We start from the raw sequence: 13,010 nt of genomic DNA, 5'->3' as shown, positions 1-13,010 counted from the left end.
ACGTCCCTTGTTTAGTTTCTTGTCTAGCGTCTCCTGTGTCTCCCCACTCAGTCATGTCCCCATGTCGCAGTTTGTTAATCTTGTCTCTGTGCTCCATCTTTGCTCTGTCTGTACTGTCAGCCAAGTCTCCTTGCTTGTTAATGTTTTCAGTTTTGCTTCCTTTCCGTCTCGTTAAGTCAGATTTGTCCCAGCTGTGATTCCCATTCCCTCGTTACTCCCTGGTGTATTTAAGCCCGGTGTTTTCCTCCGTCATTGTCACGTCATACCCTCTCAGTGCTCCTGGTTCCTATTGTTGCTTCTCGTCAGTTCCTTGTTTCTAACTTATTTGTTTCTCGTTTTCTAGTTTCTAGTTATTGTTTTGTTCCTTGTATTTAGTGTTTGAGTTCATACAGGCCAATAAAAGCTGCCTCCTTTAGTTCATCCCTCCGTGTCCTGAGTCCTGCATTTGGGTCCTACATCCTGCCTGCCACAAAGTGTCACATGACAACAGGAAAGTGAGAACAGAGAACTGATAAGCTGTTTCTGATTACTTGCAGTTCACACTGAGCCATGGACTCTAATTCTGGTGGTAGAATGGAGTTGGCAGCACTCGGCCGGCCTTTTGGCCTGGGGATGCTGTACGACTGCCGCAGCGATGAACTTGTCCCTGGTAAGATTTCATCTTTAAAGTTCTTTACATGTTCTTTACGTCTTTACATGTCACAAGCAAAGTTTCATTGTTTTTTTGTTGTTGTTGTTGCTTTGTTTAATAGTAATCCGTTTAGGAAGCATGGTGGCACAGTGGTTAGCACTGTTACCTCACAGCAAGAAGGTCCTGAGTTTGAATCTATGAGGGCAGGTTAACTGATTATTCTAAGTTGCCCATAGGTGTGACTGGTTGTCTGTCTCTCTGTGTTAGTCCTGCCCAGACTGGCGACCTTTCCAGGGTGAACCCCACCTCTTACCCTGGGATAGGCATTTATAGTTGCAAGAAAAAAGTGAATTCTTTTCAGTTAACACCATTTCTGTATTGTTTCTACTTGAAATGTTGTCTAGTCTTTGTCTTAGTTCCAGTGATAGTTTATTCAGATTTCTTCTGTCTATAAACCAAACAGACGAGAAACAGAGAGCACGTTTCTGCCATATTGGCTGCTCTTCATTGGTTAAATTCCCCACACATACAAGGGCTTGAACAATCAGGCCCTGTAGTATCTTAAAGACCACTTAGTACCGTATCACCTCAATAGAGCACTTTACTCTCACACTACTCATGCTTCCAGGATATTTGAAAGTAGAACATGATCGTGGCCTCCAGCTCGCACCGGAGCAGTTCACAGCTGAGTGTGAAGCAGCGGGAATGAGAATTAAATCCAAGTCTGAGGCCTCAGCTGGAAAATAGTGGAGTGCCCACTCTGGGTTAGGGATGAGCTGCTTCCCCAAGTGGAGGAGTGTAAGTGTCTTCTGAACGAGGGAAGAAGGAGACTGACAGATGGACTGGGGCTGTAATGATACAGATACTGCACGGATCACCTCCTGTCACAGTGAAGACAGAGCTGAGCGTAACACAGAATTCTGTTTTTTCAGTTCTGTTTACCATTTAGTAACCACAGAAATACTCGTTGGAGATCTGGCTTTTGAACAGGGAACTATAGGGGGGACAAAGGGGAGGTCAATCAGGAGAGTTTGGGGGGAAAGGCTTCATCCACAGGAAGCTTTGCTCTGCTTCACTGGAACACCTGACTGAGTAGCTTTTAATGAAATCCTTAGCAAACAGGTTTACCTCCATTTCCCTGTGAGCAAATTTAATATATTCAGTGATGATATAGATTACTGGCTGCCAGTTCACTTCAAATGTAATAACTCCATACTGCTTGCACACAATAAATGATCTCAGATTGTCTACACCATTTACAAAGACGAGGAAATCCCATGATTTTAGTTTAATCACATTGTTTCTCTAGGAGAAGATCACACTGCATTTCATGAATAATTACCACTAATTACAAAAAAAATACATTAATTTCAATCCAACACGTGAGGCCTTCACATTAAATTTACTTTCTGAATGAATCGATGAGTTCAACTAGATTTTTGTGTCTTTTTTTTTTTTTTTTTTGCAGGAATCACATTGTGGGATCGTGATGCCCTGATGGAAGACAGAGGAGACAGGCCTCAGATATACAGTGATTTTGAAATGGTTTCATCTGAATCAATTCAGGAGAAATCCTCAGCTCTAAACGTTAGTGCGTCACTAAAGGCAAGTTTCCTGGGTGGACTTATTGAGGTTAGTGGATCTGCCAAATATCTGAAAGATACTAAATCTTCCAGAAATCAGGCCAGAGTAACACTGAAGTACAAGGCAACCACAAAGATCCAGGAGCTGTCCATGAATCATCTTGGAAGAGGAAACGTGAAGCATCCATATGTTTTTGATCAAGGCTTAGCAACACATGTAGTCACAGCTATCCTTTATGGAGCACAAGCTTTCTTTGTGTTTGACCGTGAAGTTTCTGAACACGAAGATCATCAAGAAATACAGGGCAGCTTGAAGATGATGATCAATAAGATTCCCTTAATTTCTATAGAAGGTGAAGGTTCTCTGTCACTGACTCAAGAGGACAAACAAAAAGCTGATAAATTATCTTGTAAATTTTATGGAGACTTTCGCCTCCCAAAAAATCCAACAAACTTTCAAGATGCCATACAGGCCTGCCAAGGTCTGTCAGGATTACTGGGACACAATGGAGAAAATACTGTACCAGTGAAGGTCTGGCTGCTGCCACTGACAGTTTTAGATTCTTCTGCTGCTAAACTCGTCCGTGAGATCAGTACAGGATTAGTTCAAGAAGCACAGAGTGCACTGGAGGACTTCAGTGAGCTGGAAATGAGGTACAATGATGTACTGGGAACCAGCACTGCAAAGGAGTTCCCACAGATTGATAAAAAGCTTAAAAGTTTTAAAGAAATGTGCTCTGAGCTCAAGCTGGATTTCCAAAAATCTTTGGCCAAGAAACTTCCATCAATCCGAGGAGGAGGAGAAGAGGAAGCTGAGCTTGCAGAGATCCTGAAGAAGAGACATTCTTCACCTTTCAGCAGCAAAAACCTGAACGAGTGGATGGACTGTAAAGAGAGAGAAATCGACACTTTAATGTCTTTTACCAGCAGGATGAAAAACACCAAAATCACCTCGTCTCAAAATGATCTGTACAAGGAAAGTCTGAGTGCAGAGCATGTTGTGTGTTTTGTTTTCACCTCTCTGGGAAAGGATGAACCGTACCTCTCAGCTTTATCAAAATACTTAAAAGGAAAAACCAACCCAGACCTTCAAGATCCTCACACTCATGATGTAGAGAAGGAACAATGGTACGCCTCAAAAGAAGTAACGGCTGAAATGAGGAGGAAAGCAAAACTCTTCAGTGATTTTGCAGAGGCCAACGAGGAGAACAAGAACATGAAGTTCCTGACAGTGGGGTTAACTAATGAGACCCAGGAAGGTTCCAGCATCTACCTTTATGAAGGTGGATTTACTGTCAGTGAGAACTTTGAGCCTCCTTCAAAGCCTGAAACTGTGACAGCAGCTGACATAAACCACAACAGTGTGACACTGAAGATTTCTCCACCCAGATTTGGAGCAGAGAACATCACCTCCTACTCTGTTGAGTACTGTGTCAGTGGAGAGGATGGATGGCAGCAGAAGACAGAAGCAAAGGCTGAAGAAGTCACAGTGAGAGATCTGAAGCCAAACACAGAGTATGTGTTCAGATGCAGAGCAGTGACCTCAGCAGGTGTCGGGCCGGATAATCAAGTTTCTATTAAAACTTTACCCTGCAGCCCTCCTGGAAAACCTCGACTTGAACCAAATTTAACTGAGATATCAGTGAGCTGGAAGAAACCTGCTGAGCTCAGAGAGGATGTGCAGATATTGAGCTACATTGTGGAGTATTCAAAAACAGATGATAATGAGGAAGCTCTGCAGTGGAACCAAAAAGAGTCAGCAGGTGAAAAGGTGATCCTGTCAGGTCTTCAGACAGATACAGAATATGCAGTCAGGGTCAGATGTGATTGTGGTTCAGCTGGAAGAAGCAAAGAAAGCATCACTGTTAAAGTCTGCACAACATTTAACCGCCTCGCAGAACTTCTCAAAGATAAAAAGGAAACGATCAAATCTGATTCCTCCTCAGTTTACAAACTGTCTCTGACAGAAGAACACATGAACATAGATGGATGCAAGAAGTTTAACTTTGGAGAAGAAAGCACGAGGCAGAGTCGTACAATAATGCTTTTTGGAGTGACAGGATCAGGAAAGTCCACTCTGATCGATGGGATGATCAACTACATTGTTGGTGTCGAGTGGGAGGACAGTTTCAGGTTTAAATTCATTAATGAGGATCAGTCAACATCACAAGCTCACAGTCAGACCTCTGAAGTCACTGTTTACAAAATCAACCACCAGGATGGATTTCAAATCCCGTTCTCTCTGACCATTATTGACACTCCAGGCTTTGGAGGTACAAGAAGCATAGAAAGAGACAGAGAGATCACAGAGCAGCTACGTAATCTCTTCTCTGCTCAGCACGGTGTCACTGACATCAATGCTGTGTGTTTTGTAGCTCAGGCTGCTCAAGTGAGATCCACAACACAGAAATATGTGTTTGATTCAGTGCTCTCAATCTTTGGCAAAGATGTGGCAGAAAACATCAGGATCCTGGTGACATTTGCAGACAGTCAACGACCTCCAGTTCTAGATGCAGTAAAAGCTTCAGGTGTCCCATTACCTACAGCTGATGATGGGCTGCCTGTTCACTTCACATTTAATAATTCAGCCTTGTTTGCACACAACAGATCATCTCAGAATGACGACACTGTTGACGAAGATGAAGAAGAGGAAAACTTTGGTCAGATGTTTTGGGAAATGAGCACAAACAACATGAAGAGTTTTTTTGATTCTGTAGAAGTCACACAAGCAAAAAGCTTGAAACAGACCAACGAGGTCCTCAATCAAAGAAGCCAGCATGAAATAGTAGGACAAGCTTGGTGGAAATTAAGCAGACTGCGGTCAGTCGGGCTTCGGGAGCTAAAAGAGACGACTAAGAAACTAAGAGAGTTTGAGGCGCAGATCAACAAAAATGAGAACGCAGAGTTTGAAGTTACAGTCATGAACCCTAAGCAGGAGGATGCTGGTAATTTCAGTACCAACTGTAAGAAGTGTGAGTTTACATGCCATTATCCCTGTCCTGTGAAAAAGGATGCAGCTGAAAATTGCTGTGCTGCAATGGATTCAAATGGATGCTGCACTGTGTGCCCAAGCAAATGTTCGTGGGAAGAGCATGTCAGCGAGAAGAAAAAATGGGAGTATAGAGAGGATACACGGAAACAATCAGTCAGAGAGCTGAAAGAAAGCATCGGTGTCACCGATGATAAGATGACTGCTGAGGCTCTGGTTAAAAAACTGGAAAGTGTATTTTCTGATAAACTGCCTGATGTGACGGAATTGGCGAAAATGTCGTGTAAGTGTGAGGACACGCTTAAACAGATAGCACTGAAACCAGATCCTCTGTCCACCTCAGAATACATCGACATGCTGATCGAGGAAGAGAAATCAGAGGCCAGCCCAGGCTGGGAGAAACGAGTGCGGCACCTGCAGGGGATGGGAGCTAAAATACCACAAACATGTGCAATACTGTGATTGGTCAGAAAAACAAAAAAAAAAAAAAATCAAATGTGTGCAAGTCTAATTGTTCACGTGATTGAGAACAACAAGAATAACGCCAAGTAATTCTGATGCACTCATAAATATTTACTGCATGGACATAAATGACTAAATGAAGCAGTAGTACTGGTATTAGTGGAGCTGTTGATCATATTAATTTACATAAAAGATCACAAATTCTCAAGTTGTTTTCTTTTTACCTAATTAATGTTCAGAAGATAAGACAAACTGACTGATTGGAGACTTATTTAAGTAAACCATGCTGCACCTCTGTGCCTCAGATTAATCATGATTGTAATTTGTTCATCTGAACAAAATCAACTTGAGCGTGGATCAGGATTTTACGATTGTATGAAATCTGATCATTTAATGTTCAAGTAGAAATTATTTTCATTTTAAGACTTTCACTCCAATTATTCTTTCTTACCTTTTAAAGATCATTTGTAAACTTGACTGCAATGAGAATTAATAACCAATAAATAAATTGCATTATACTAAAGTGTTATCGTCTGTTTTTGCCTCTAACTGTGAACGTCATTATAAATTGTTGTGGTAGAAACAGATGTGGGAGGGTTGTTGTTCGATGTGAAGAAACTGTCTCATTGAAGACCTTTTTTACACTCTTTCTTTTATAAATATTTTTTGGCCTTTTTCAGCTTTATTTGATAGACACAGTGACAAGACGATAGGAAAGCGGCGGCAGAGAGAGAGGGGGACAGACATGCGGCAAAGGGCCCCAGGTCGGACTTGAACCCGGGCTGGCTGCTCTCAGCCGTATGGCATGTGGTCGCCTGAGTTAAACTGGCGCCCTTTTCACACTCTCATAGACATACGTGCCAACCCTCGCGATTTTTCCAGGAGAATCCCGAATTTCAATGCCCCTCCCGAAAATCTCCCGGAGCCTCCATTCTCCCAAAAATGAAAAACCATATCCCAGAATTCATGGCGTCTCAATTCCAGTTTCCAACAATGGCGGCAGCTATTTAGTTTTAATATTACTCTTATTACTCTTTCTGGTCGCAAAATAAACTTTTAACATATTTTCAGGCGAGAATGTAGCTGTGTAAACTTCAAATAGCTGAGCCGGCGAGAACAGCAAACTCCCGACACATCGTTTTCAACGCCCCACGGTCTTTCGCTACTCGGGTTAAACATGATATATAAGTCACTTTGATAACTTAAAATGTTATTGTTTGACTTCTTTCAGTGTTTTATTTGTTCCTGAGTAAATCGGTTTGGCTGAGATTAAAGTTATTAGCTCAGATTAAATAAAGCTTTATTAATCATCGGGTGGGTTCCTCCAGGGTTTTCACAAAGCTGAATAAACGTCAAACACAAAACTGATTAGACAGAAGTGTGAGACGGCCGAGAATCTACGCCAGCGTCCGGTTATATTTTAGATAGCAAGGAGCAGACGGCCGAGTTTCACTCCACCGAGGGAGCTCGTGACGTAATTCTGAAGGCTAGATCATCACAGTCGCTCACTTCCAGCCTACCTGGAGGACCCGGCCCACTTGGACCACGAAGGCCGGGTCCTCAGGTGGATGCAGCCTCTGACTTTGGACAGCCCCACCTGGGGGACAGTATGAACGTTGACATTAAAATTATTTATTTAAAAGTAAATAAACACTGTAAAATTGTGTCTGTAAGATCGGGGGGTCCCATTTCACTGCAGGGCAACCTGCATGTGGCAAATAAAGCTTTGATTGATTGATTGATTGATTGATTGATTACAATTCCACTATTCATTCACTCTCACATTCTCACACACTGGTGGAGGCAGCTACAGTTGTAGCCCTGGGGCAGACTGACAGATCGCGCCATCAGCCCCTCTGGCCAACACCAGTAGGCGGTAGGTTGCCCAAGGACACAACGACCAGGACAGAGAGCCCGGGGATCGAACCGGCGACCTTCCGGTTACAGATGCGCTTAGAGACTGTATCACTGTTCCTCCGCCGCGATCCACTCTGACTATTTTCTGAAGGGTTTGCTAGGTTGTTTGGAGGATGTTAAGGTGTGGATGGCTTTAAACTTTCTTAACCTAAATGAACAGAAAACAGAGGTGATTGAGTTTGGTCCCTGTGACCACTGCGACTTTGGCCCCTTAGAAATTTATTTAAAAAAAAAAAAAAAAAAAAACCTTTCGCGAGGAACCTACGAGTAATTTTTGACTCTAATCTAACGTTTGATAAACAGATTAATGCTGTACTCAAGACCAGGTTCTTTCATCTTTAGCTACTTGTTGAAGTGAAGCCATTTCTCTGTTTTAGAGACTTTGAGAGAGCTGTCCACGTCTTCATGTCATCTTCGCCTCGACTACTGTAACAGTCTTTACTCTGGTGTTAGTGTCATCAGTTAGCCGCCTGCAGCTGGTCCAAAACACTGCAGCACGGCTACTAACTGGCACATGCAAGCGAGAACACACATCTCCCATACTGGCATCATTACACTGGCTGCCAATTAGCTTTAGAATTAATTTTAAGATTTAATTATTTGTTTTTAAGGCGTTGCACGGGTTCGCACCCTCACACCTTTCGGATCTTTTAAATTGTACACTCCTACAAGATCACTGAGGTCTGTGGATCAAATGCTCCAGGCTGTCCTGAGGTCCAGATTAAAGCACAGAGGAGATCGGGCCTTTGCTGTAACTGCTCCTAAACTGTGGAACAAGCTGCCCGTTCACATCAGGACCTCCCCAACACTGGACACTTTTAAAACCTGTCTGAAAACACACTTTTACTCCATGACTTTTAAATCAGAATGAGTTTGTATTACTTTTATTTATCTTATTTCTTACTCAAATCTTCTCATTTTATTATTATTTTTTTAGCTTTTGTCATGTCTCCCTATGTTTTTATTTCTTTTGATCATCTTAATTGTCAGCACCTTGGTCAACATTTGTCGTTGTTGACTTACTCCCAGGTTTTGTTGTATTCTGTCTCTTGATGTTGACTGCGGCCTGTCTCTTTTAATTTAAATATTATTAAAATGTGAGTCGTGCCGACTTGTCTGCTTTTTTCCCCCCATTCTTTTTTGTCATTTCTTCACATCACTGATCTTTTAAATGAGTGTAACAGTACCTTAGACTTCCTAAGGATATCATTTGATGTGATGTCCATGAAAGCAGACACCCATGAATCCACAAAAATCACCGTATAAAAAAAACACTTGAAAGACAGCAAATATTTTACGTTTTTTTGCTGTAGTTTTGCTTTTGGACCAGCAGAGGGTGCTCTTGAATACTAATCCTCTGTTGGTCTGTGAGTTACCTGAACGCATCGATAAAACTGTAGCTGTAGAGTACAAGGACGAAGGATGCTGCCTACTACTCTCCAACCACAAAGACTCACCTGATGACATATGTGATAATATTATAGATCCCTGCAGGTGATGCACAGAAACACTCCAAAGCCAGCAGCTCAAACAGAAAGAGTCCTGGAAAATCATCAGTCTGTGTTTGGCTTGTGTCTCTAAAGCCATATGGATGTTTTTCCCCATACAACATAAATATAAGAATTAAGCATGAAACCAGGTAAAAAAAAATATGTTGTATGAGAAAAAGCAGTGAGTATCATAAAGGTTTTATAAAACCATAACAGTCGGTCGCTGTGTTTCCATCAGTCAGCGTAACGGGCACGTTGTACACGTCCTCGTATGAAGCGACAGGAGGTCAGGACGTCTTCAGGCGTCCCAGATGCTGACTGAAGGTCTTTCTGCCTCTTTCAGGCTTTTTTCATCTTATTCTGAAACCAGAATTAAAGCACAAGTGTCCATTAAAAGTTAGTAAAACTCTGGATCTTCAGATTGTGATGTTTCAGCTCAGTTTATAAAAAAATGAACCTAGAAATGTAAAACTTACTTTAATTATGTGAATTAATTAAGACCTGTAGGAATCTAACCAACCTAGCTAATTACCTCCTGGTTATTATAATAACTTCCATCACTTTATACACTGTAATCAGAGAAAGAACATTATCTAATGGATTTAAGGTACAGAGCAATGTAAATGTAAGACATCCAACCATCAAACAACACATGCTGCTCATGTCTGAACGAACAGGTAAACTTTGACCTCCATTCAGAGGTCAAAGTAGGTAAAAAGTCTGATTCGGATCACTCAGCTGCACAAAGGACGAGGTCAGAGGTCAAAATATTTCAATAATGACCCTGAAAGATGATCCATCCATTTGTTTTCAGATGTGCACTTCCAGTATAACAGGTTACATCCTGGGCAGGTCTCTGATCCCTCACAGGGAACAATCACGTGTTCTCACACCATCACCAGTAAACCCAGCATGTGTTTGGACTGTGGGAGGAAGCCGGAGAGAACCCACCCAGGAAGAACCTCCACACAGGAAGTCCCACAGTGACCAAGGAGCCTTCCTGCTGTAATCAATGCCACCCTGAAAAAATAATAATCAAGATATTTATTTTTAATACAGCCTGGAAGACACTGCACAGCTATGTTTAATGTATCATCAATGACCACACACAGGCAACTCAATTATTATCTAAAATATCCATTTGTGTTCGTTTTAGGCACAAACCAGAGTTATGACTCACAGCAAAATCATCAGGACTAAAAAGTATATTATAGGAGATATATACTTTAAACCACTTATCATAAAATAATCTTTACTAAAGTATAAAACACAAAAACACATTTTTGCTCAGTGCAAGGGCAGAAATAACAGAGCTCCTAAACACAAGCTAAACTGACTCATTGCATTAACTGTATATGGCTGAGCTGAGCCTGAAATAACAACATTCATTATTTATAACCAATGTTTCAAGGTCAAATTAATCACAGCTGTTTACTTTGAACAACTCGTTTCATTGAAAACACCTTTTTCATTCACAATAAAATAATATCTTCATACCGTCATCCTGTGTCCGGCTCCTCTCCTGCTGCTACATCTGCTCCTTTCATTCATCCAAATAAAGACTTGCAGGCTGACTGTGTGGCTCCCCCTGGTGGTTGTGTCCTCAAACAACCACAGGGAGTTTATACCTGCTGCTGACCCGTCCCCTTTCATTAAGGTCACAGTTTCGTGTCACCTCGCAGGTTTTCTCCCACTTTAGCTGATGAGGGTGATACGATAGTGATTCATGGATCAATGAGGCAAAAATGTGAGCTGACAGCGTTTGATTAATGTGGCAGAAAATCAGGTGAACGAGACGCTTTTGAGTAAATCGCTGACAGCAGAGCTCGATGCTGCAGTACAGTTAATATTAATCATGTATCCTGCTGTCTGGAGACAGTTTGGAGGATTTGAAGAATCACAGTTGGAAGATATTTTTTAAACTGAAATTTAATGCACTTTGGACACTAACTCCCCCACCTCTCCCCCCTCCATAGAGCCATCACCGCCTTCAAACTGTTCACCTGCAACACCCGCCCCCTCACCCCACACAAAAGAGGATTTCACACCACCTCCTCCGACCACAACTCTTCATATTCATGAAGCAGATGTGAGGAAGCAGTTTAGAGTCTGAATGCTCGAAAAGCTCCCGGCCCAGACGGTGTGTCTCCTGCCACCCTCAGACACTGTGCAAACGAGCTGGCCCCAGTGTTTTCTGGCATTTTCAACTCCTCACTGCAGGCATGTCATGTGCCTGCCTGCTTCAAGTCCTCTACCATAATCCCTGTCCCCAAGAAACCTAGGATCACTGGACTAAATGACTACAGACCCGTGGCTCTGACATCTGTGGTCATGAAGTCATTTGAGCGCCTAGTTCTCTCCCATCTCAAGACCCTCACGGCCCCCCTCCTGGACCCCCTGCAGTTTGCATATAGAGCCAACAGGTCTGTAGACGACGCCATCAACATGGCCCTACACTTCATCCTGCAGCATCTGGACTCCCCAGGAACCTACGCCAGGATCCTGTTTGTGGACTTCAGCTCTGCCTTCAACACCATCCTTCCAGACCATCTCCGAGGCAAGCTTTCCCAGATGAATGTGCCTGATCCCATCTGCCGGTGGATCACTGACTTCCTGACGGACAGGAAGCAGCACGTGAGGCTGGGAAAGAATGTCTCGGACTCCCGGACCATCAGCACCGGCTCCCCTCAGGGCTGTGTTCTTTCTCCTCTGCTCTTCTCCCTGTACACCAACTGCTGCACCTCCACCCACCAGTCTGTCAAGCTAATCAAGTTCGCAGATGACACCACCGTCATTGGGCTCATCTCGGACGGGGACGAGTCTGCCTACAGGAGGGAGGTTGAACGTCTGGTGACCTGGTGCAGCCACAACAACCTGGTGCTGAATGCCCAGAAGACAGTGGAGATTATTGTGGACTTCAGGAAGCACATAGCCCCACTCCCCCCCATCATCCTGACTGACACCCCCATCACCTCTGTGGACTCATTCCGCTTCCTGGGTACCACCATCACCCAGGACCTGAAGTGGGAGCCCACCATCACCTCCGTCATCAAGAAAGCCCAGCAGAGGATGTACTTCCTGAGGCAGCTGAAGAAATTCAACCTGCCAACACGGACGATGATGCAGTTCTACACTGCAATCATCGAGTCCATCCTCACCTCCTCCATCACCGTGTGGTACGCTGGAGCCACTATCAGGGACAAACAGAGACTGCAGCGTGTTGTGCGCTCTGCTGAGAAGGTGATTGGCTGCAAACTCCCATCTCTGCAGGACCTGTACACCTCCAGGACACTGCGGCGTGCAGCCCGGATCTCAGCTGACCCTTCTCACCCTGGACACAGTCTGTTTGACCTGCTCCCCTCAGGCAGGAGGCTCCGGTCCATTCGCACCAGAACCTCTCGCCATAAGAACAGTTTCTTCCCCTCTGCTGTTGGACACATGAACAATAACCACATGACTGTCCCCGCCACTAACACATGACCCTACGCTGTGTCACTGCATCATTTCATGTTTGGCACTGATCACCACCTGCACTCATGTATATATCTTTCTACGTAGCACTCATAATTCTTATTCTCATGTATATATCTCATGTATATCTCATGCACATATCTTTCTTTCTACATAGCACTTTAATTCTTATTGTTTGCACTGAAGCACCGCAGCAATTTCCTAATGTTGTAAACCTCAACATCTGGCAATAAACCCCATTCTGATCTTCTGATCTGATCTGATCTGATCTTTAAAGCTATATTTAAATCGTTTGTTCCTGCAAACCTGTGAAAAATCAAAGGTTTTAAACGCTGAGCAGCTTTTTGTCCTTGAAGCCGTCACGTTTAAAAACATCCAGGAACAGCTCGAGTTTGTGGAAGTTGACCTGATGACCTGCTGGTTGGTGTGAGCTGTGAGTCATGGTGCTGATCTGGGTCCTGGGGTTT

At 43.3% G+C, this 13,010-nt stretch overlaps 1 protein-coding gene across 1 annotated transcript; it reads left to right on the top strand.

Annotated features, from left to right (window-relative positions):
- Positions 1 to 537: 537 nt before the first annotated feature.
- On the top strand, positions 538 to 6,211 carry LOC102313232. Its single transcript, XM_005945771.3, has 2 exons — positions 538 to 649; positions 2,100 to 6,211. Exons 1-2 carry the CDS (start codon positions 550 to 552, stop codon positions 5,663 to 5,665), a joined length of 3,666 nt encoding a protein of 1,221 aa, XP_005945833.1. The 5' UTR covers positions 538 to 549; the 3' UTR covers positions 5,666 to 6,211.
- The last annotated feature ends 6,799 nt before the right edge of the window (positions 6,212 to 13,010 follow it).

Source organism: Haplochromis burtoni, unplaced genomic scaffold, assembly GCF_018398535.1.
Source record: "Haplochromis burtoni strain Fernald_Lab_line unplaced genomic scaffold, NCSU_Asbu1 Contig_455, whole genome shotgun sequence".
NCBI lineage: Eukaryota > Metazoa > Chordata > Actinopteri > Cichliformes > Cichlidae > Haplochromis > Haplochromis burtoni.
Note: the sequence above shows the minus strand (reverse complement) of the source record. Positions and strands in the feature narration are given on the sequence as shown.